The 23,097-nt window shown below is 64.8% G+C and overlaps 1 protein-coding gene and 2 long non-coding RNA genes across 6 annotated transcripts; 2 read left to right on the top strand and 1 right to left on the bottom strand.

The window, feature by feature from the left end:
* Positions 1 to 149: 149 nt before the first annotated feature.
* Positions 150 to 13,379, bottom strand: AGPAT2 (1-acylglycerol-3-phosphate O-acyltransferase 2). 4 transcript variants are annotated; one of them, XM_059141582.1, is made up of 7 exons: positions 12,967 to 13,365; positions 4,294 to 4,427; positions 3,661 to 3,836; positions 3,332 to 3,427; positions 2,566 to 2,611; positions 1,617 to 1,689; positions 150 to 882 (listed from the first exon to the last, which is right to left on the bottom strand). In XM_059141582.1, the coding sequence occupies exons 1-7, from the start codon at positions 13,146 to 13,148 to the stop codon at positions 582 to 584; spliced, it is 1,008 nt and encodes a 335-aa protein (XP_058997565.1). In that variant the 5' UTR covers positions 13,149 to 13,365; the 3' UTR covers positions 150 to 581. The 4 variants fall into 4 exon arrangements, with proteins under 4 accessions (XP_058997565.1, XP_058997564.1, XP_058997566.1 ...); XM_059141581.1 differs by having other exon boundaries at positions 563 to 882; positions 1,489 to 1,689; positions 12,967 to 13,379; XM_059141583.1 differs by lacking the exon at positions 2,566 to 2,611 and having other exon boundaries at positions 563 to 882; positions 12,967 to 13,362.
* A 2,858-nt stretch (positions 13,380 to 16,237) lies between these two features.
* LOC131812926 (uncharacterized) lies at positions 16,238 to 19,779 on the top strand. The gene is made up of 2 exons (XR_009346553.1): positions 16,238 to 16,528; positions 19,353 to 19,779. It is a non-coding gene; the product is annotated as an uncharacterized LOC131812926 (long non-coding RNA).
* A 174-nt stretch (positions 19,780 to 19,953) lies between these two features.
* Positions 19,954 to 21,779, top strand: LOC131812927 (uncharacterized). Its single transcript, XR_009346554.1, has 2 exons — positions 19,954 to 20,656; positions 20,862 to 21,779. It is a non-coding gene; the product is annotated as an uncharacterized LOC131812927 (long non-coding RNA).
* Positions 21,780 to 23,097: the final 1,318 nt, after the last annotated feature.

The raw sequence follows: 23,097 nt of genomic DNA, 5'->3' as shown, positions 1-23,097 counted from the left end.
TTCCCGGGAAAATGACAATGGCTTCTCGGTGACAATCTCGCTCCACCCGCCCCCCCCCCCACGGCCAGCAGCCAAAGAGCAAACCTGTCTCCTCCTTCCCCAGACCCCCAGCATGCCCGCCACCCTGAGTGACCTCAACTTACCAGGGATTTCCAAGAGTTCGTTTATTAAAAAACCTGGACGGAGTGCAGTGCCCACCGGGTGGCTTGCTCCCAAGGCCCGGGAGCAGGATCTCTGCTCCATGGCTCTCCCTGAGGCCCAGGCTGCACGAGAGCGGGGGTCCAACCACCCCCCGCAGAGTCCCGTTTCTCCCAGAGGGCTGTGGGGGCCACCCAGCCTGACCCCGTGCCCCACAGGCTCAGGCAGGAGGGTGCAGCGTCTCCCGAGGCCGTGCAGCTCAGCCCTGCCTGTCTGCCCAGCTGGTCCCCGGCCTGCTCCCACGTCCAAGAGGCACCAGCGTGGGCTTCCTGGGGAGCTTCCAGCCAGCTCTCCTTTTGGGGAGACATCAAAGGCCTGGGTCCAAGGCCAACGACAAGAGGCAGCCTCCTGCATCCAGAGCCCTGAATGAAAGCGGGGGGACCCTAGGGGACACAGTGATCTTGAGCAACCAGGGCAGGGAAGACATCCCTCTCTCCTGTCTCCCGCCAGGCCCTGCCCCTGGCCCGGCCTGTCCTGTCCCCAGGTCCTGCCCCAGCCCAGGCCTCAGCTACTGGGTTGGCTGGGAACCAGGCCCTGCGGTTGCCCCATTCTCCTGGGGTGTCTTGGACACACGGAGGAAGGTGGTCCTCATGGCCTGGTGGCAGGTGTCCATCAGCTTGGGGACATCGGCCACCGTGAGGCCCCTGGTGGGGACGGCATCCAGCACTTCCACCTTGATGGTTCCTGTCGGAGCAGAGCGGCCATCAGTGGCCTGGGGCCCCTGTCCGCCCGCATCCCTTCTCCCCTCCTCCCTCCTCCTCGGCCACCTACTGGCCTCCCTGGGGCCTCCAGACCGCCCAAGGCAGGGCTGGGGTCTTTCCTTTCCCGGACACCCTAGGCTCAGGCAGCTGGTTTTCAAGCGTGAGTCACCAGACAAGCAAAGCTGCAGCTCCCGACCCCGCACTCCGCAGGGGCTCACAACCGGGTGCCCCGCGAGCCCTGCCCGAGGTCCAGAACATTCCTCTCCTCCTGAAGTTGCCCCCACCCCCTCCCGGGCGCCCCACACCCACCACCTCCATCCTCCACCCTGGTCTAGGCGGCCCCGAGTCTCCCACGTGGGGGGGCGGGGGGGGACGCAGCCCAGCTCCTCCCGTCAACCCCCCACCCCTCCTGCCCAGGCACCAGATGCCCACATTCTGGAACCCCCCCCCCGCCCCCCCCAGCTCCACGGCAGGTGGGCACGGGATGGGGGCGGGAATAGTTAGGACACCTGGGCGGCTGCTTTGCAGCCTGGGCCTGTGTGTGTGTGTGTGTGTGTGTGTGAACCCTCCTCACCGAGGGATCACTGACCTACAGCAGCCTCCCCGAAACAGGAACTACCCCACAAGGGCCTGGGCGGCTGTCCCAAGGACTGAGAAGGAGCCACGCTCGAGGTTGTGCACAGGTGGGGGGTGGGCACGCAGGTGGAGGGCTGATACCTGAGGTGAAGAGCTTCGTCTTGGGGTTGTAGAAGGAGGAGAAGCTGGAGTATATTACAGGGATGATAGGCACCTGCAGACAGGAAGCCATGGTGCCTGAGGATGTGCAGGAGCCCACCTCCAGCCCCCCTGAGCCCCAGGATGAGCTAGTGGGGGGAGTCTTGCCACCTGCCTGCCTTCTGCCTAAGGAGGTCCCAGGAGTCCCTGTGGCTGCAAAACAGGCAAGGTGACGTGCCACAGGGCCCTTCCAGGCACTGACCCCGAGGCCTGGGACACCTTCCAGGCCCTACGTTAATGATTACCCCGGGGGCTCTTTCTGACCAGGGTGCTTCCAGGAATACCAGCAGGCCCTGCCCCCAGCATTCCATAAACCCCTCCCACATGTCACTCAAGCCTCCTCCCCACCAGGACCCCTTCCTGGGCTGGCACATGTCCCTGCGATTCACGTCTGTGCCCCCACTGGGTCCCTAAGAATGCCCAGGGGGGCAGGGCCCTGCACAGTTTAGCTGGAGGTCACTGAGGTCATCCTAGGGAGACTGGGGACAGCTGTCGCTGGGGAGGGGACAGGTTCTGCTGGTGTTGCTGGAAGACAGCACGGTCAGAAACGGCCCCTGGGGGCCATGGTTAACCCTGGAGGTCAGGGAGCCTCTCCCTGATACCAGCAGGTTGCAGGCTTGGAGCACAGGCGGGCTGCAGACGGCGGGCGGGGGGAGCGCAGAGGACAGGGAGCGCGTCCCAGCTCCAGCCAGGGCTGCACCAGCCCAGCCTCACCAGAGCCCCCTCGGCATCCTCTCCCCTCCCCCGAGGTCCTCTCTCCCATGCCAGCAGTGAAGGGAAGGGACATCAGCCCCAGGCGTGTGGCAGGGGTGCCCTCCACCCGCCAGCTGGAGGGGCTGCCGGCCGCGGGGCTGAGAGCTCAAAGCCGGGGCTTCTCCTCCACCCCATTCACCGGCTGCTTCTCCCACCACCACCTCCAGGGGCCTGAGCTGGAGCCTCTGCAAGGAGAGCTCGCTGCTCAGGGCCAGATACCAGGGGATGCTGGAGGTCACTGTGCAGGGGTTGGGGGGTGCCAGGAGCAGACCCTGCCCAGCCACCACCCAGACCCTGACTAGGCAGCACGGAAGCCCCTGACCCTGACCACAGACGACCACTGTCCCCTACACGAACTGGGCCAGACCACCTTTTCCCCACCGGGAGACGCTGCCCCAGGGCTGGAGGCACCCCAGCTCGTCAGGGATCGCTCCTGGGGCAGACCACGCCCTGGAGCTCAAGGGGCCCAGTGCGGGGGTTTCAGGTCGTCCTGGGCCCGCCTGGCTCTGGCTGGCCCCCGACCCCACCCCCAGCCTCAGGCCTTGCTCATCGGCCCCGCCCACAGTCAGCAGGGCCCAGCAAGGGCTAGGCCTGCGCAGGAGCCCAGCAAGTAGGCCTGCCGCCTCTGCCTCCCCTGGGGCCCTGCCCGCCAGCGACCAAGGCGGGTGCCGAAGCTGGGTGCTGGCCCCATCGGCACTAGCCTTGGTGCTCAGAGTGGGTGAAGGGCGACCCCCCCGCAGCAGGCCAGAAGCCAGCTGCTCGAGGGGTGAGGGGGCCCGGAACCTGCCCAGTGGGAGGTGGTCCCGAGCCCCAGTGGCCCCAGCCTGACCAGGCAGTCACCTTGGGCTTTAAGCCAACCTGGACCCACTTCCCCGGCCCGCTAGGAGGGCAGTCCCCCGGCGCACCTGGGTCTGGATCGCCAGGTAGAAGGCGCCCTTCTTGAAGGGCAGCAGGTCCCCGTTGTCGTTCCTCGTGCCCTCAGGGTAGATCCACACTTTGAGCTGCGGGGGAGAGAGGTGGCGGCTGTCCTGGACTATCCCTCACGGCCCTGGGCCGCCCCCTCCTAAGGAGCCCCGCCTCTCAGCTGAGGCCACCACTGCCAATGCGCCGGCGTGTCCGTGTGCCAGCGCGGGCTCAGCCCCCGACCTCGCGGTGCCCTCGGGCTGACGTACCGACCGGCAGCTGCCGCCGGCGGGGTGTTCGCACGGCCAAGCACGGCCAGCCCCACACTCACATTGTCCCTGACCATGCGCTCGCCCACGTCAGCCATCACGGTCATGGCGGTCCTGGAGTGCTGCCGGTTGATGAAGAAGATGCCCCCGAGGTACATGATCAGACCGACGGGCCCCAAGAAGATCAGCTCCCGCTTGGCGATCTGCACGCAGCGCTCGGGCAGGGCCTCCATCAGCCCTGCAGGTGGCCACGGGACACCAGGCAGGTGGGGGTCGGGCTCAGAGCCGGGAAGCCACCTCCCCGGGGAGGAGAGAGCCAGCCCTGGGCCTCGACCACCAGCAGGCCTGGGCCAGGTCATGCCTTCCTACGGGCTACCTGGCCAAGTCATGTGGACTCTCGGCCTGTTGCCCGCCTGTAAAGGGAGGGGTGAGGCAGAGCTCCCAGCTGCCAGAGTGAGGGCAGCAGAGCCGCGTCCCCAGCCTCAGGCACACACACAGTCTTGTCATGCAGCCGGAGGGAGGCACGGGTCCCCCTGGCCTGGGCTGACGCCCCTTGCCCACCAGTCATCTGGCCCAGGCTCCACCTCTCTGAAGCCCCCGCCCCCCCACTCCATCCCACAGGGGCCAGAGCAGTGTCCCAGGCTGTGCCTGCAGCCAGAAGGGCCTGCTCTCCCACCAGCCCCCCTGCGGCTTACCCATCATGTCCAGAATGCTCTGGTGGTTAGAAATGATGACACAGGGGTGGTCCACCTCCAGCTTCTGGAGACCCTTGATCTCGAAACGAAGGCCGAACACATACTTGAACTTCACGACAAACCATTTGATGATCCTGAGAGGAGACAGTGTCAGTGAGCAGGGGTCCCCTGCCCTGCATCCCATCTTGGGCTCCAGCCGGGAGCCGGGAAGGGCTGTCGGGAACAGACAGCAGACGGAGCCCAGCGGGCCCTCTCTCGGGCTGCTGGCAGGACCCTGAGTTCGACTTCCCCTCCAAGAGCCTTCGGGTCCTGTCCCTCCAGGGGTCAGCGAGTGCAGCCGGGTCTCCTGCCTCCCTGGCGGGAACAGGAGCGAAGCCTCTGGGGACTGGGCACCTGGCAAAGCGGGGGGGGGGGCGTCCTCTTGTATATTTGCTTTGGGGGAACCTGCTGTGGAGCCCCGCCCTCACCCCACACCCCTGCTTGTTTAGCCAGGGGCAGCTGGAAGGGGACTGGAGGCTGAGAGCCCCCAGGGCTGGGCTGGGTGTGGTTCTCAGCCACATCAGCATCAAAAAGCCCTGCCTGGATGAGCAAGGGTCTCCTATCTCAGGGTCACAGGCTCCAGGCCATGTTGGGTGCAGAGATGACTAAAAATCTTTAAAAAATAATAAAATAGGGGTGCCTGGGTGGCTCAGTGGGTTAAAGCCTCTGCCTTCAGCTCAGGTCGTGATCCCAGGGTCCTGGGATCGAGTCCCGCATCGGGCTCTCTGCTTCCCCCCTCTCTCTGGCTGCCTCTCTGCCTACTCGTGATCTGTCAAATAAATAAATAAAACCTTAAATAATAAAATAAAAACCCAACCGAGAGAGGGAGGGATCCCTGCTCCCTGCAGAGGCGGGCCCCCACCTGTAGGCTCTGGGGAAAAAAACCTGGCAGGGGACGTAACAGTCCCCTTAGGGCAGGGCCACACCGCGAAGAAGGTGCCCACAAGAGATCAAGAGGAGGCCTTCCCAGGGGCTGATGACTACTCGGATACGAGGGGACGTGCCCCCCCACCCTGCCATGAGGAGTGTAGGGCAGTAGCCACGCTGGGCTGGTACCCTCACCCCCACCGCGGCACCTGCAGGGGCTGCCCGAGGGCATCGGGGACCTTCAGGGTGGGCGCGTATGGCTGTGGACGCAGGTGCCGCGGCCTTGGAGGACACGGCTGGGACAAGCGCCCCACCTGGGACGGCCTCAGGTAGGGGTCAGCCCACAGGGTGAGGCTCAGCGCCCTGTGACTCCCCCCCGGTCCTTCCTGTCCCCCGTGGGGGCTGACCCACCACTGACCCAGGACCCTTGCACTGCTCACAGAAGGCTGGGGCAGCCCCCACAGCCCCCCCAGGCATCTGAGCCCCTCAACAGCGCCCACGGCGAGGAAGCGATTCCCCATTTTACACACGGGGTGAGTAACGAGCTGCCCAAGGCCCGGGGACGGCCCTCGAGAGAGGAGAGCCCTAAAACGCACCCTCCGAACTGCTGTTTCGGGCACAGCTCGGGGATGTCAACATGCTCCCACGGACGTCCGTCCCTCTGTCCCTGCAGAATGCGCCCTTCCCAGACTGGACTCAATCCCCCCGTGACGCACAGAGCCCCTTCCCCCGGCCCTGCCCCCCCGCGTCTGTGGATCCGTCTCCTCCTCTCCTCTCGGGCCTTCTGGGAGTGGATGCCTGGGGACCTGCCCTCTGGGTATGCAAGCCAGGCTCTCACTCAACTGCCCTTTCGCAAAACAGACTCCCGCGGGAGGACCGCTGCAGATGGGGGCATGGAGGCCCAGGGAGGGGCGGCCACAAAGCCCCAGCTGTCTGCACGATCAGACCGGCCATCCCTCTCCCTGGACCTGCCAGTCTTGGCCAGCTCGGGCCAGACGTACCCCCTTGTCCCTTCCCGCTCGGGGACCTGCGTCCCAGCCGGCCCTGGACACAGGCTGAGCGGCTGACCAGCTGCTTCATGTCTGCGGGCACCGTTTCTCATCTACAGAGACCGCTTCTCAGCCACTAGGACGACTGCGGGGACACGGAGAGGACACGGCGGGCACTTCACCCAGGGGAAAGACGGGAAGGTCCAAGAAACATGGAACATCTTCCCTCTCGCTAGAAATCAAAGCAACGCACATCAAATCGGGAGCCCCGTTTTCATTCTTCAGGTTGGCCTGGACCGAAGAGAAGGCCAGGAGGGGTCGGCCGGGATGTCAGGAGGAACCGGCAGCTGCTCACAGGGCTGCTCGGGGAGACAGCGGCAGCACCTGGGCAAAGCCGCGCAGAATCTGGTCTTGCAGCGCCCGGGGGGGGGGGGAGGGTCGGTCAAATGTCCACTCTTGGTTTGGCTCAGGGTCATGATCTCAGGGTCATGGGATTGAACCCAAACTTCAGGCTCGGTGGGGAGTCTGCGTCTCCCTCGGTCCCTCCCGGGCTTGTGGGTGCTCTCCCAAATAAATAAATAAATCAAGAAAGAAACAAAGGAAAAAAAAAAAAAAAAAGGAAAGGGGAAAGAGAAGGGAAGGAAAGGAAGAAAGAAGAAAAGAAATCTGGTCCCTCTCCCAGGGTCTGACCCGAAGGCAGTTAGTTGCAAGAGGCAGGCCTGCAGTCCTCAAGGGCGGTCTGGTTCGAAGACCTGGAGGGCCGCCGCCTGCCACTCTTGATCTCAGGATTTTGAGCTCCAGCCCCACGTGGGGTTGCAGGGATTACTCAGAAATAAAATCTTTCAAAAAAAAGAAAAACCCGAGACCATGTGAACATCCCCCGCTAAGGAGAGGCGAGGTGGCAGTCGGATCTGGCTGGGGCTGACAAGGGGAGACCATGACGCAGGGGCTGCAGGCACTGGTGGCTCCAGGCAGACACCTCACGCTTCACCGACCGAGCCGCCCAGGTGAACCCATCATTTTAACCATTTTTAAACGTCCGGTTCAGTAGCATGAAATCCCCCCTCGGGGCTGTGCGACTGTCCCCACCGTGTGTCCGGGACTCCTCCCTCTTCCTGTTTGCACTTCTTGGTGAACGTAATGTAGGGACTGACCACGGGTGGGGGGTTTCTGGAACCCTGGGAGATGCTGGGCACAGACCTCAGCCAGCGGCCTCCCGGGGGACAAGCATGCACACCTGCTGCTGTGGCGGTGGGCAGCGGACAGGCCACAGGACAGGCGCCGGTCACACGTGGACGCCTGTCCACCTGTCCCCTTCCCAGTGCCGCACAGGATCAAGGTTTATTGTGAAAGTGGTGACGACGTCTATTGTTTTCACAGTTTTCTCAATGCAGACGGCGGCCAGCCAGGCTCTGCAGCAGCTCCAGGGAGAGAAAGCCAGGGAGGGGTCCCTGCCCGGGAGAGCGGAGCGCGCGGACCCCCACCCAGGCCCAGCGCGGACCACCACCCAGGCCCGCCGTCCAGGCCCACCGTCCAGGCACGCACAGCACCTGCCTTGGGCGAGGGCATGACAGGAAGCCTCCTGTTTGGCTCAGGGAGCGACCCCACGGGGTGGGACACTCAGAGGCAGTTTAACCTAAGTGGAAGTGACTTGCCCAAGGTCATGCAGCAGGGAACCCAGGATGGGCCGGAACCACCTCCTTACCTCGTTTTTGGAAAACACGTGAAAACTGCCAGGCAAAGGGCACCCTGGAGGTGGGGTGGGGTGAAGACCCAGGATTGCGAGATGGCATTCCAGGATTGCAAAAGCAAACCTGTCTGTCTCCCTTCCCCGAGGCTCTGTGGATGCCACCCAGCATCCGAAGGACTGGAGGAGGTGGCCATGCCCTTGGCTGGCCCGCAGCAGCAACCCCGTCCTGAGCACCAGCCCCACTGCACGGAAAGCCCACCTAACCCGAGTGCCCCTCCACAAGCCGCAGGGCTCAGGAGCTGCCCGTCGGGAGTCAGGATCCCAAAGCTTGAAGCAGGTGTCCCTGGCACTGGCCCCGGGACATGCGCATGCACCTCTGGGGGCTGCCCTCCCTCCCTAGCCCCCACACCCCTGGGGAGAGAAGCCAGGGAGGTGGGCAGGGGTGCAGCCCAGGCTACTCGAAGCCCAGGTGGTCTGGGATGCCTTGGGTGCCTGGTGCAGCACTCTAGAAGCACCCACCAGCAACCGGTGGGGTGACTGATGCCACCTTTCCACCTCAAGGCCCCGGAACAGGGCTGTTCCTCCAGCAGATGAGATGTCCTGGCCCTTCCCGATCTTTCTCAGGGAGCCCTCGACTTAACCCCAGACAGGAACTGCCCAGAACGCCCAAAGGCTTCAAACACCACAGATCTTTCCAGCACCCACAGGAGTCCAGCCAGCCTCCTTGGACCTTCTGTGTTCAGCCTGAGGACCCCCCCCACCCCGGGGCCTTCCCAATATCTGGGTGAGACAGATCAGATCCTGGCTCCCGCTCCCTAGCCATGACCTTGGGCACTGCCCTTGACCCCACCCCTGGAAGCTTTCACTCCTGCTGGTGAAAAGGGGAAGGGCGTGGAGATTGTGCCCAAGAGGCTGGGACCCCGGGAACGGTGACTGGTGACGTCACAAGCAGATAGGAAGAATCCAGGGAGGGCAGCCACAGAGTCCCCACCCCGCCCCTCCCCCCACCAGCATGTGCCCCGGCTGGAAGGAGTTCAAGGCCAGGCCCTGGCCACCTGTGGACCTTGCCCTCAGCCCCTGGCCCGGGGCTCGGGTGCTCCCAGGAGATCTGGGCGGCTAGAGTCCTCAGCTAGACCCTGCTGGGTTTGCCCCAGAGAGTGAGGGGTCTGGGTGGGGCCCACCTGAGGGCAGCTCTGTCAGGAAGGCCACAGAGAGCCATGGATCTGCTCGGGGACAGGAGGCCCCAGAGAGACCATCTGGCAAGAGCAGGAATGTTTTCCAGCAAGTGTCTTTGAAGCTGGAGAGGAGACGGAGAGAAGGAGAGTGGGAGGGACCCGAGCGGGGCGGGGCGGGGCTTCCGGCCAGTCCAGAAGCCCGGGAGTTCGGTCACAGGAGGGGTTGTGGGGAATGGGGTGAAGAGCAGGGGGCTGGAAGCTGGTGCTGCTGGTGAGCCCCCGGTCCTGACCCAGGGTCTCCGGGGCTCCAGGGAGCTGGGCCTGCAGCCGCACGTCCCAGGGAGGGAGTCCGCCCCTGGCCATCCTACTCCAAGAAAAACAAGGCCAGACTTTCCTGCAAAACCAGGATTCCCTGCCAGCCCCCATGTACCACGGGGCCCCCGAATGCACTCCATCCCCACCCGTGCACACCCCGGGACCACACAGTGGCTGGGAGCGCTGGCTAAGAGGCTGGGCTGTCCTGGGTTCAAATCCTAATGGCCATCAGTAAGCCCCAGGTCTCTGGCCCAAGCAACCCCGTTCTCCCCTCCTCAAGGTTCCACAGGCAGGAGATGGAGTGTCTCCTGGCCCCACCTCCCCTGAAGCCAAGAGCCGCGGCCAAACGGGACCTGGCCATTCAGATGGACTCGGAAGCATGTGCTCCAGCCCTCAGAGGCCCTGCCAAGGTCGTGTATGCACACTGGGCCCCCCATCCTGGTAGAGCCACAGCCTGGAGGCTGGAACTCATCTGCAGGGCATGGGCCGCCCAGCTCTGGTCTCCTTTGATGCAAGGAAAAAGTGGTCTCTTGGTGAGGCCGCCGTCACTAGGGTTTCCCGATCCTGCAAACTGTGTTCCCATCACACAGCTGGGCCTCACTCTGGTCTCCCAGGGCATCTGCCTCCTGGGACGAGCGAACAGGGCCTAGGACTCCACCGTGTACAACCAGCCTGGGAGGGATCCTGGGGTCTCGGGCCCCAGGGGGTCAGAGGCTCCTCTGCTCTTCTGTTCCCATCGCTGTTCCCTGCACACTCGGAATTGAGGTCTAATAGGCAAAGGCCTCCTTGGGTTGTGGCCTGGAGCCCCGTGGGGAGGGGCCGCTGCTGCTCCGGGGAAGGCAGGAAAGCAGGGAGCGGGCAGGGCAGGGCTGCTCCCCCCACCCCCACCCTAGCTCCAGGCACCCACAGCTTGGGTCTCCGGTTCTCAGCACTGCTGCTGCCCCTCGCGCTGATGGGCACAGAGGGAGCACAGAAAACGTGCACTCTGGCGGCCTTTGCGGGGGGTCTGCACCCCAGCTCTGCCCCGTCTTAGCTCTGGGAGCGCAGGCAACAGCCTCCTCCCAACCCCCCTTGGGCCTCCCAAGGCCTTGGCTTCAGGGAGCGCCTCAGACTGTTCGTCAGAGGAGCGAGGCACGGAACCCTGCTCGTCCGTCCCACGGTGGGGCACCTCGACACGCCGCCGGAGATGGGAGCGGACGCTGCAGCGCCCAGCGAGGTGGGCAGTTTCCAGAAGTCAGAGCAGGGCCGGAGAGAAGGGAAGCCAGATGCCCAGATGCCCAGATTTCCCAGGAGTCCAGGAAAGACGAATGGGTGAGGAGAGGGCGTGTCCCTGCCCCTCACCTCCATGCTCCTGGGTCTGTCCTGGATCCCGGAGCCATGCAGCAGCCCCCTAGTCTGTCTCCCCAGGCCGCACCCTCCGGGGGAACTTTGTTCGCAGCAGGCCCCACCCGTACCCCCACTTCAGCTCTGGCTAGGGGGTCTTCAGCACCATCACCATGGCGGCTGGGGCGTCCGGGACAGGAGACTGTGGCCTCTCCCTGGGGCGAGCAGAGCACCTCCTCTTACCCCACTAGCGTCCTGAGGTGGCCGCTTCACAGAGCCTGAGTCCGGGGGTGCCCTGGAGAGGGGAGCGCAGCAGGAAGCCCCCACCCGGTACTGGCCCAGCCTCCAGGGTCCCCAGGGGTTCAGCCCAGTTGGCCAGAATCTCAAGCCCCAGCAGGCCAAGGAAGACCGAGTGTGACCAGCCTCCAAATGAGAAAGCAGACTGGTCACTTCTGACTTGACCCCGGCAAGCAGCTTTGAAGTGTGAGTCAGTCCCTTTAACAGGCGAGGAAGCTGCTTGTACAGACGCTTCCTGATGACACCTGTGGCTGAGAGGGACGGACGAGGACTGTCAACTCCCGGTTCCCTCCCTTCTGCTGCAGACCTGCTCTGGGGCCAGCTCTCTGCCAGCCTCCTGCACCCGCCCCTGCCACCTCAGAACCACATATGCCATCCCCTGGCCTGGCTCCAGGGTGGGGGGACAGGACTGCCTCCAAGTAGCTCACCGGCCTGTGGCTCCCTGAACCCAACGCCCTCCTCTGGCTCGGAGGCCAGCCCCCAGCAAGGCTGAGGGGAGGCTCCTGCTGCCCACAGGGGCTCCAGGACTCCAGGACCCTAACCTCAGGCCCGTCTTCAGAGAGGTGCATGGCCTCCAGCTTCCCTGTCCTCGAGTGGTGTGGGCCCAGCTTTGAGGAAGCCCCTGGAAGAAGTCTTCACATGGGAAAATGGCCAGAAAGGCCACAAGAGGGCTGTCTCTGGGGTCCTTGCTCCCTGGGATGGTGATCTGGGCTCTGCTGGTGGTAGGCGAGGCCACCAGAGACCCACGGAGCATGCTCTGCTCTGGGTAGGGCAGGAAGCCACAAATCCCTAAGGACAGGGCCTGGAGGGCCCATGCAGTGTGGGCCAGTCCCGGCAGCATGGGCCCACCTGGATGGACAAGTCAGCAACCCTCACCCACTGCCCTGTAACCACATGGGGGCGGGGGGCAGGGACCCCAGAATCTTCACGGCAGGCCACAGCCAAGAAGCCATTGCAAAAGCCACAGAGAGAAACGTTTGCAACAGCCCTCCTGGGATCAGACACAGGGAGACAGGGCAGGAAGAAGCCCCCACTCCTTAGCCTCTGACCCAGTGAGGCCCACCACTCTTCAGCTGGGCCTGGCCTCCTTACCCGGCGCCCACCGGCTCACACCATCGCACTACCCAGTTCAGAGGGGTCCACAGAAAACCACCAGCCACCGCTCCCTTCCTTCCACTCTGAGGCTGGACCTCAGGGGTCAGACCCACCCACCCCTCCCGCAGCCTCCCACCTCCTTAGGTGGACAGGCCGGGAAGCAAAGAGTCCCATGTGGGGACCATCTCAGGTGCATTCATTGCCCAGGTCAGACGGGGGTAGGGGCGTGCGGTGCAGAGAGGACAGGATCCGGGACCCGGAATCCGGGATCCGGGATGCCCCCCGCCCCTGCGCCTCCTCCAGGCCCGGCGGGTGCTCCAGCAAAGCCCCCCACCCCCCAACCCCCTGCAAGCCCCGCGGTCCCACCTGCTCTTTCCCGGCGGGTGGAGCGGGACAGCGCCTCCCCGCTGGCCCAGGGCAGCTCCGCCACCCGCCGCCCGCCGCCCAGAACGCCCTGAGCGGCCCGCGGGGCCCTTGGAGGGTCGGAAGGACGCGGCGACGCTGGAGACCGAGACCATCTGAAATCCCTCGGGGTCCGCGCGGGGCCGGGGCGCGGAGACATTGTGACGTGGGCTTTCGAGGACCCGTGCCCGCCGCCCGCCGCCCGCCGCGCCGCCCGGGAGCCCCGAGATCCCCAGGCGGGGCAGGAAGGAGGGACGGGAGAGTAGAAAGTTAGGAAAGCGGAAGCGGGCTGCGGCCTCGCTCTGCGCCCCGCCCCGCCCGGGCGCGGGTCCCCCCCCCCCGCCGGCACAGTCCCCGCGTCCCCCGCGCCCCGCCCCGCCCAGGCGCTGTCCCCCCGGCCGGCGCGATCCCCGTGTCCCCCGCGCTCCGCCCCGCCGCGCCCCGGCGCTGTCCCCCCACCCCCGAGCCCAGGTCCCCTTGCCTCATGTTCTCCACTGTCCGGCCGTGGTGGCGCAGCAGGCAGACGACCGCGGCCACCGTGGAGGCCGAGACGCAGAGCGCGCAGTACAGGGTGATCTTGGCGTAGAACCTGGCCGAGCGGCTCAGCTGCACGAGCAGCAGCAGCAGCAGCAGCGCCGCGGTCAGCCACGGCCAGAGCTCCATGGCCCCGCCACGCTCGGACCGCGCCCCGGCGGCGGCGTCCGGGGAGCCCCGACGGCGCGGGCCTCGGCTGCAGCTCTGAGTTCCGTCCCGCGAGAAGACGACCTGCGGGCAGGCGACCGCTGGCCTCCTCCCGCGCGCCCGTGCCCCTTATTGCGACGGCGGAGGGGCGGGGCGGCCCGGGGCGGAGAGGGGAGCGAGCGCGCCCAGGAAGCTGCTAGGTGAGGCGCGGCCCGCCCCGCCCCGCGACTGCCCTGCCGGCGCGCGATCCGGGGCACCGCCCCGCACCGCCCTGCGCCGCCCCGCCCCGCGACACTCCCCCTGCCCCTGCCGCCCGGTCACCTAGCTCCTGGAGGCGCGATCCCGGTCCCAGCCTGGCCGCGCGGCGAGTCACCCCGGGCTCTGGCGCTGCTCCCCCGCGTTCGGGGCCTCCCCTCCCCCTACCTACCCTGTGTTCCGCGCATCCCTGTGGCCCCTTAACCCAGAGCATAGCTCCAAAGTTACCCAAGGTCGCCACGCAAAGGAGCCCCTGAACCGCGCGGGAGAGACTGCCACCTGCTCCTTCCGGTCCCCTGGGGCAACTTCAAGGAGAGGGGACTGGCCCTGGGGTACCTCACTCTGCGGGCCTGATGGGCACACACAGTCCGGGTGGAGGCAGCAGGAATGGGACGGGTTTCTGGGCGTGGCTGGGGGTGCCCGCTTTGGGTGCCAAGACAGTGTGTCACCATGGCCAGGAGCAGATCCAGCCATTGTGCTCACACCTGAGCTCCATGGTCGGCTGGCGGGGGGGGGGGGGGGTGGGGGGGGTGGTGGAAGGAGGGCCATGGCTGGGTATCGGGGTCATAGCTGCAGGGGCAGCCTCCGGGTCCCAGACTAAGGTGGCACCTGGCCTATTCTGACTGGCTGAGGTCCTGGGTCTGCTGCGATTTCCAGAATGCCCGTGGAGGTCCGGCCCTCCTAAGGGTGTCAGGAAGTATCTGTGCATCTCTGGGGTTTTCAGGTGCTGAAGCAGCCTGTTACTGACATGCTCTCCTGACAGCTCCGAAACTACCTGGTTTCTTTACTTTTCTCTCTTCTTTTCTTCCTTTCTTTCTTCCTTCCTCTTTCTTTCTAAGTTTTATTCATTTATTTGACAGAGCGAGAGACACAAGCAGGCAGAGCAGCAGCAGGAGAGGAAAAGCAGGCTCTCTGCTGAGCCGGGAGCCCGATGTGGGGCTCCATCCCTGGACCCCAAGATCATGACCCGAGTCGAAGGCAGTCGCTTAAACAACTGAGCCACCCAGGCGCCCCAATCTGTTTTCTTTTCTGTTTTTTCTTTCCTTTTTCAGTGCAAAATGGTGGTTTTGTTAAAGCACAGGGACAGGGCCGTGGGAAAGGAGCTGCTGTCTCAGAGCGGATCTGTGCACCCACAAACGCTTCCCTCCGGGGCTCAAGGGGACCTCTTGGTCTTGGGCAGATGGGGCTCCCTGAGTGGGTGTGGAGGCCGTTCACGATGTTCCCAACGTGTCCCCACAGGAGGATTGCTTCACCTGAGTTCCATGCATGGTGTTTCTCTGTGGGACCAATGAGAGCCTCCTGGCTCCGTCTCCGTGCATCTGTGGGGACACATCTTTGTGTCACACCATCAGTACAGCCCTGGTCTCTTTCCATTCTTGCGACAGGCTCATGCTACCCCTCCAGGGGAGGCCGGGAGCCCTCCAGGGAGGCTGGTGGATCCCTGGGCCCCTGGGCAGACGGCAGCAAGACCGGAGAGCACATGGGTCTGTGGGAGTGGGTGGTTACCACACAGGGCTGCAGCCGCAGTCCAGAGGGGGCTGGGTCCCAGCAGGCTTCTCTGCGGCTGCCAGCAATGCCTGCAGATGTAGTCCTCAGGGGTCCGACAGGGTGCACGGAATGTGGGTCTCACCAGCTGCGCCGGGCTGAAGGGGCCGCGGTATCTGAGGGGAACTTCCTTCTGGTCCCTGAGCAGCGCCCTATCCAAGGGGACCCTCCAGCTCTAGCTCCCCCGCCCTGCCCCACCTCACCCTGCCCCTATTCCCAGCACTTCCTACGACTTGGTGACGGGATTGCAGGCCTGTGCTGAGCACCCCCTGACCCGGCGGGGCCCGTCTGTCCTGCTCACAGGGGCACGACCAGCACTGAGACCCACGCCTGGCTCGCGGCGGGTATGTACTCCCCAGCAAGTGCACCCCCACTTTACAGGTGGAACCTCCCAGAGGCGAGAGTCCGAGAGTCGCCCTGCTGGAATGACAGGGGAGGAGCCTGGTCACTATGTCCACACCTGCTGCCTGAGGTGGCCAGTGGCAGGGGCCAGAGGCAGAGGACAGCCTCTGGCTCCCGGGGGCAGCAGTTCTGGGATCACTGCTGTGTCCTCATACAAACAGAAAGTCTCTTACCCAATCTCACCTTCTTCCCCAGTTTCCTCCTGGGGCAATGTTGAAAGAAAACATTCCTGGGGGGGGCCTGGGGGCTGGGGACATGCCCCTGGCGTGGGGCGTCAACTCCCCGGGCGTGATCTGGTCTGAAAGAAATACTCAGTACCGCCCAGTCCTATTTGGAAAGCTAACAAAACCCTTTTTGTCTCTAGAAAGGGAAGCCCTGGAGAATCTTCTGGGTGGTGGAGAGAGATTTTCTCTTCAATCAGTGATTCTCAGCTAAGTAGGGATGGGTGTGGCCCCACTCAGGTTCCACCCCAGAATGGAGAAGCCTTGGTCTGGTGGGCAGGGATGTGCAGTGTCCTGTCTGACCCTGCCAGGGGTCTGGGGTCCCTACGATGACCTGGGGGTGTGCTGGGGGGCTCCGGACTAAGTCGGCCCCAGTCCCTGCTGGGTAAGAGCCGAGGGCCCTCCTGGGCTCATCCAGATGCCAGCAGACACAACTGAAGCTGAGCTGTCCCACCTCCCGAGGCCCACAGGAGCTCACAGCCTAGGAGAGGGACCATCACTGGGTGCCGGGTGCCGGGTGCTGGGCCATGGGAAACCAGCTGGCTCCCATGGGCAGAGCCGCTGGAGGCTGACCAGCCCACCTGCCCGTGCACCCAGGGCCGCCTCCTGGGCGGGGCCCTGTGTTCTCCAGGTTTCTCTCCGCTTGGGTGGCGTGTCTGAAGGGAAGGGCCAGGGCTGTCTCTGCCTGAAGCCGAGATAAAGTGAGCCCTGAGTGACCTTCCCCGCCACGTGGCACCTGGGGCAGGGCCGGGGCACCCGGGCTCTGATGTTCCAAGATGTGGCTTCATAGTTGGCGCAGTTGCCCAAACCACCCAAGCCTCGGCTTCCTAGTCTGTAAAACGGGGACGCTAACTCACCCAGCCGGGCTGGGATGACCTGGGCCATGGCCCAGGCTGGCCCGGCAAGGGCCTCTCCCGACTTCGCCTTCGGCGTGTGGAGGTAGGTTCCTCTCTCGTGGAAACTGCCAGGGAGGAAGTGAGACAGGAGCACGGCGACAGCTCAGGAAGGGCTTCTGGGCAATTCTGCGAGAGCAGGGGTGCGGGCCAGGGCGCCGCCCACCGTACCGCTGGGCACGGGCGTGGTGGGGGGGAGCTTCCTATGACCCCTGCTCCCTCTGGGGAGGAGAGGGGCATCTCCGGGGGCCCAGCACCGGGGGAGCAGACTCCTGGAACACAGGGGAGGAAGCTCGGAGAGCCCGGCGGGTGGGGGTGGGGGAGAGGGGCTCTCGAGCCGAGGCTCCCAGGCCTGCAGGGCTTCGGACCTCTCCGTGGCTGAGGCCCTCCGCCACCTGTAAATAAAGCAGCCTGTGAATCTTTCATGGGCTTGTGCTTAAAAATAGATGAGGGAAGGCCTCTGGGCAGACTCCCAGGTCTCTGCTGTGGGCAGTGTCCGGGCCACAAACTCCCCAGGGAGGCAGGGAGGGGGAGGGGGAGGGCTAGCCGGCCGGGGCGCTGGGGACGGAGCTGGCCCGGGCACGCGGAGCCTGGGACATGTGGCCGTGAGCTCAGGGGCCAATGGAAAGTCACCCTTTCCAGAGGTTGTGCCCTCTGGAGCAACTTGGTCCCAGGCTGGGGGAGGAGGGCCTGGAACGGGCGGAGCAGCGGACCCACGGGGAGGTAGGACCATGGGGCAGAAGAGGGGAGACGAGGCCCCAAGCGGAACCAGACCTGGAGGTTCTGCTCTTGGGGCTGAGGCCCGTCCAGCTGTGCAGAAGAGCTGGGCCCCCCACGCGGCGGCCCCCCACGCACCCCTCGCACCCACGGCGCGCCAGTCTGACCTCCATGCTTGCATCAGCAGCCTCACCTGAGGCTCTAACAGCAACCAGAACCCCAGGTTCCAGATGCGCCCTTGGAGGTGGCCTCGCCCAGCCCCCACTGGATAGACAGGAACGCGGGTTCCTGGAGAGGACAGCCCCGGGCCTGCAGCCAGCGGGATGGGGCAGGATCCCCCCTGGGTGGCCCGGGAGCAGCCCTTCCACCCAGGGCCTCAGCTTTCTCGTCTGAGCTGAGGGGACGGGGATGGGCCCCTGGGGCCTAGGAGGGTAAAGGGGGTGCGCCGCGTGCGGGACGCCAGGCCTGCCAGCCGCCCCTTCTCAGGCCAGCGCCCTCTGATCCCCTCACCCCTGGCCCAGCTGGCGTCTGGACCAGATCAGCTGCCCCAGCACTCCCTGGCCAGCGCACTGAGTCCACGGGGCTGGGGCCAAGCCCGCTGCCCTACGCCTTGCCTCATCCGCTTCTGGCTTTGGCTGCTGGCTCAGGGGCTGCCTCTGGGTCAGGGGGCCCTGGAGGCTCCCTGACCCCGTCTCTCCTGCCTCCCACTGGAGGAGAGAGAGGAGGCCCTGAGGGCCTGAGAAGGGGCCGCCCTAGGCCGCGAAGGCCGCCATCCTGCCCCCAGCACCGGGAGGAGGGTGGCGGCCTCCCAGCCCCGCCTCCCTCACCCTCCCGGGACCCTGCGGAATTCCCGCACCCCTGGGGAGCTCATGGGGTCCTCTCCCGTCCTCCTGACTGCGGGGGGCCGGGTCTACCCCATGAGCCACACCCGTGGCCGGTGATGCGGCTGGTCTGGGCCTTCGGGGGCCCCTCGACAAAGGCAGGCCGGAGGCTCAGGCTCACCGACTTACTAGAGAGCGAGTTTCCCCCTTTCTCAGGGTTGTCCATCAGGTTGTCCCCCACTGAGGCGGGGAGTGGGCAGGAGGGACCCCGGCTCCGCAGACGGCCGGGCCCCAGTCCCACCTGCCGTCGCTGCTGGGCGACTCTTCCCCTCTGTGGGGCCCCGTCCAAGCTGGCCAAAGGGGAGTGATGAGGGACTCAGGAGACGAGGCTCTGACCACGGGACTAAGAGTCCCGCCGCACGTGGGTCCCTTTGCTGCTGTCTCTGAGTCCCAGAGCCACGCTCTTGGGGGGTCTGGGTCTCCCAGGTGCCCTGACTTCTGAGGCCCTTGGAGCCTCAGCCTGTCTGCACAGCTCCCCCCTCCATCCCCAGGGCCTTGGGGCCTCAGGCCCAAGACAGGCTCCCGCAAGTCTTTGGCGACAAATGAATGGTAGAGAAGGAGAAGGAATGAAGGAAGCCTTCCTCCCTGGTCCCGAAGAAGAGCACATGTGCTGCCTGGAGAGTCGGCTCACAGAACCCAGGCAGGGGCCGCCGGACGTCTGCGCAGCCAAGTGGGCACACTGCCCGCAGAAAGGGACAAGGAAGTCTGGAGGTCAGGGCCCCCGGCAGGAGCGGCGGGTGTGCATCTGTGCACGCGGTGGGACATCCAGATACACAGACACAAGGACGCAGCCGTCGTGGGAAGGGGCCCAGTCAAGCTGCACACCGGTCTCTGATACCCAACTCCCTCCTGCTCCACTTTCTCACCCGGGGGGCGGGGTGGGGTGTCTGAGCTCTGTCTCTGCCCCTCTGTGCCCTCGCACAGGCAGGCTTGCTCAAATGAGACAGTGGGTTTGGGCCCGATAGCCCTGGGGCAATAGCAGACCCCCAGGGTGGAAAGTGAGTCAGAGCCTAACTCCGTCCGCGAACCAGGCAAAATCCAGGTGAACTCGCAACGGAGGAAACTCCTGCAGAAACACAGAGGCCTTGGTGGGGAAGCCTGGCAGATAGACATGGGAATCTGGGTGAAGAGAGAAACAGAGACACTGCTTGGGACCACTGGGCACAGTTATGTGGGTTGTGCACTGCCCCAGTCTAGATCTGTCAACAACAGCAAGCACAGCTGGGGCCACCCTTTCCAGAGCAAGCTGACCTGTTCTCTGGCCTTCGACAGTTGCCACAGACTTCCCCAGCCAGAGGCCCTGACAAATGAGTTCCTGAGTCTAGGAGACTGGGCCCAGAGGTCAGAAGCAAGGCACCCCAGCTCAACGTGAACCACCCGGCTGCACCCTGCCTCTGCCTGGACGTCTGCCAGCACCGCAGCCAACACCCACCTGCTCTGGCGCCGCCGTCAGACCCAGTCACTGAGCTCATGAGCTCGGAGCCAGAGCGGCAGCCCCGCCCTGAACCCGGCCACCTCCACCCGGCCGTCCCCCTGCCCCCAGGCGGGGTCACCGATCCAGCACGCAGAAATGCAGGACAGCGTCAGACTTGAGTTTCAGATGAAGAAGGAATACGTTTTTAGCTAAGTGTGTCCCCTAAGTTAGGACATATTTGTACTAAAAAATGTGATTTGTTGTCTACCTGAAATTCAACTCAAACTGGGAGTCCTGCACTGGATCCGGTGACCCCTTCCCCAGACTAGGGGCGGATCCCCTGTGCCCACCCCTGGGTCCTCCCCGCCCATGTCCCCCGCTCTCGCTGCCCCCACCCCAACCAGCCTGCCCTCTGCCGAACGCCGGGCAGCACTGCCCTCTAGTGGACAGACCGCGGCAGGGGAGGAGTGGAGGGAGGCGCTCCTGGGGCTCTTGGGGGGGGGGTGCAGGGGACACACACTGGGTGGTAAAGCAGAGCCCCACAGCCGCCCAGGGCTGGCAGTCCCGATCCATCACCCTTGGACTGCAAGCAGGGTGGACCCGCCCAGAGGCCCCCAGATGGTGCTCGACGCTGGCCTGCAGGCCCTCAGAGCTCTGTCTGGACCAGACTGCCAAGGGGCCTCCAAGGGCCAGGGTGGGTGCGGTACTGGGGGTAGGTGCGTCGGCAGGAGCTTGCCCTGTTTAGTGCTTCCTGGTCTCCCTCTGAACCGCCCAGCCCCACGGGCCCTCTGCAGAGACATCTCTCACTGGCCCCTCTGCTCCCCCAGGTGGCCGGGGCTGCTGGCACCGGGGGCGGGGGGGGGGGGGGCTGGAGGCAGGGGCAGCAGAGACCCCAGCCAGCCACCGAGGCCGCTGGCTTGCAGCATGCTCCGTTTGCCCCCAGTGCCTAGCATGGGGGAGACAGTCGCTCCTTCTTGCCCCGCTCCCTCCTTCCTCTGGCTCCCTGGTGCCCGTCCGGTCTCCTCTCTCCTCCTGCCCTCCTGTCCCAGCTCCGCTCCGACACGTCTTCCCTGGCTGCCATCCACCGTGTGGGCACCCCAGCACAGTGGCACTTGTGGAGGCCCTGGACGTGGCCTGGGAGGCCTCCCTCCTCCATAAAGAGGTACTGAAGAGGGCGCCTGGGTGGCTCAGTGGGTTAAGGCCTCTGCCTTCAGCTCAGGTCATGATCTCAGGGTCCTGGGATCGAGTTCCGCATCGGGCTCTCTGCTCCGCGGGAAGCTTGCTTCCTCCTCTCTGCCTGCCTCTCTGCCTACTTGTGATCTTTCTCTGTCAAGTGAATGGATAAAATTTCATTTATTTATTTACAGACAGAGATCACAGAATCACAGAATTTACAGACACAGATCACAGCCCCAGAAAAAAAGACATACTGAATAGTGTCCGCTGCGACTGCTTTGGTCCAAAGACGGATGTCAGATTCAACCATAACAGTTCATTTTTTTCCTCTTCTGAAAGACAAGGAAAACACATCTTTGGGCCCCTAAACACCTGGGGGCCATGGGTCCCGAGCCATGAGCCTCGTGGAGCTAGGCCTGGCTCGAGCACCGTGTGCTAAGCATCTGTGGGTCCCGCCAGCAGAGGCTGCTCCTGGCCAGGCACCGGCTGTGCGCGTGGACCGGCAGCATGTCCTCCTGTGCCCAGGGGGTCTCTAGCTGGCAGAGGGCCTTTCCCTATGTATCCTGGGGGGGCCTGACACCCGGGAGACCCTGAGCCTGATCCCTAGGTTTCCTGAGACCACAACAGTGCAGCAGCCATGAGCCCTGCCCCACACGATGGCGGCCCTGGAAACCAGGGCCCAAGCTGGCGTCCGCAGGCAGGGGGCGGGGCGGGGGCAGATGTGCTGCCCTCTGCCTGCCCCTCCCCTGGGTTCCCTTCCAGGTCCGGCATCCAGGGCTGGGCTCCAGGTGCTTTGTTGGGGGTCAGGAGCCCAGCCATCTGCATAGTATGAGCTCTCGGGCACCTGATGCAGGCAGGTGGGAGGCGGCCTGGGCCAGGGCTCCCCCTGCCCCCGTCAGGGCCCCTCGGGGAGCACACTGAGTCCTCCCAGCCTGCTGCAGTGCCCGGACACCGCAGAGCCTGGTCGCAGGGGTAAGACCCAAGCCCTGGGCCGCGACTCCTGCCCGCGTGTTTGGAGAGCCCTGTCCTTGCCCGGCTGCAGTTGGTGGATCTATGGGAGGGTCTATTTTTTGTTTTTAATTTATTTAAATACAATTAATTCACATATAGTGTCTCGTTAGCTTCAGACCTTCAGATAAAGTTTTCCCTTTCCCCTTCCACCCCCACCCGGGACACTGCCAGGGCGCCCACCGCCTCCCGTGGGTGCTGACGACCTCCACTCACCCGCGGCTCCCTTGTACACACGGGGCCCCTGATGCCGATTTTCCTGCAGCTCCTCCGCGTCAGCCCAGCCAGCGGGACACAGAGCCTGTCCCCTTTCTCCATGGCAAATGATCGTCGGGGGTGGGGGGAGGCCTCGGGGGGCATCTCGGCCACACTGTGAGCATCAAACCCCTTAGCGGCTCCGCAGGGCGTGTGCAGGCGGGGATGGCTCACGGGAGGGGGACCCGCATCCACCTCCGGCGACAGGATGGGACTCGGGCTTTCCCGCGCGGACACCTTCACGGCAGCGTGAGCCCCTGCAGCCCACAGGGGCAGGCTGAGAGAGGTCAGCCGGACGGAGGGACCAGTGCTGGAGGACCCACTCCCAGGAGGCCCCAGAGGAGTCAGACCCACGGACAGACGGACACGGGAAGGGGGCGGGGGAAGGGAGGGGTTGCGTTCCGAGGGGACAGGGGCTCAGTCTGGGAAGGTGGAGTGTCCCCGGGACAGAGGGAGGGGCGCGGGGTGTGTGTCTGACGCCCCTGAGCTGTGCACCCAACAGCAGTTAAGAGGGCAAGTTCTAGGTCGCCTGTGCGCTGCCACACAGTACACGTAGTGATTATAAAGGCAGCGGGCAGCGGGGGGTGCCTCCTCCCCGCCCCCAACCTCAACACTGGCTGGTCTGTTTGGCCTGGGACCTGGTTGTGGAAGCCGCAGATCCTGCAGTTGTTGGCGGGGGACGCGGGGCAGGAATTGAAGTGAGACAGGTAGAGAGGCCCGCGGTCGTTTTTAAGAAATGCCAGCGCCAAGTGTATGCCCTGGACGGCCTGTGACACGGACCCTTTCCCTCATCTGCTCTGACTCACGTGTTCATTCTGCATCGGCACGAGCCGCGATTGCATCGTTCTTGAATGTTAACCTTGAACAGAGGACAGCCCCACACGGTGGCCAAGGGTCGCCGCTCCCCACAAGGCAGCTGGGGCAGCCCTGGGGATGTGAGCTGGTTGGGAGGCCAGGGCCTAGGATGAGCGGGGAGTGTGGCTCTGGGGAGAGGGGACAGAGACGGACAGAGAGACAGAGACAAGCTGTCCTGGTCAGGTCTCTTTGCTGACCCCACTCCTGACTGGTGCCTCCCTCCTCAGTTCCCTTAGATCTCGCCTAGGACCCCGCTCTGGAGCTCCCTCCTCCAGGAGGCCCCCTGGGCTTCCCAGCTCAGGTGAGCCC

The sequence above is a fragment of the Mustela lutreola genome, chromosome 12 (genome assembly GCF_030435805.1).
Source record: "Mustela lutreola isolate mMusLut2 chromosome 12, mMusLut2.pri, whole genome shotgun sequence".
Classification (NCBI taxonomy): Eukaryota; Metazoa; Chordata; class Mammalia; order Carnivora; family Mustelidae; genus Mustela; species Mustela lutreola.
Note: the sequence above shows the minus strand (reverse complement) of the source record. Positions and strands in the feature narration are given on the sequence as shown.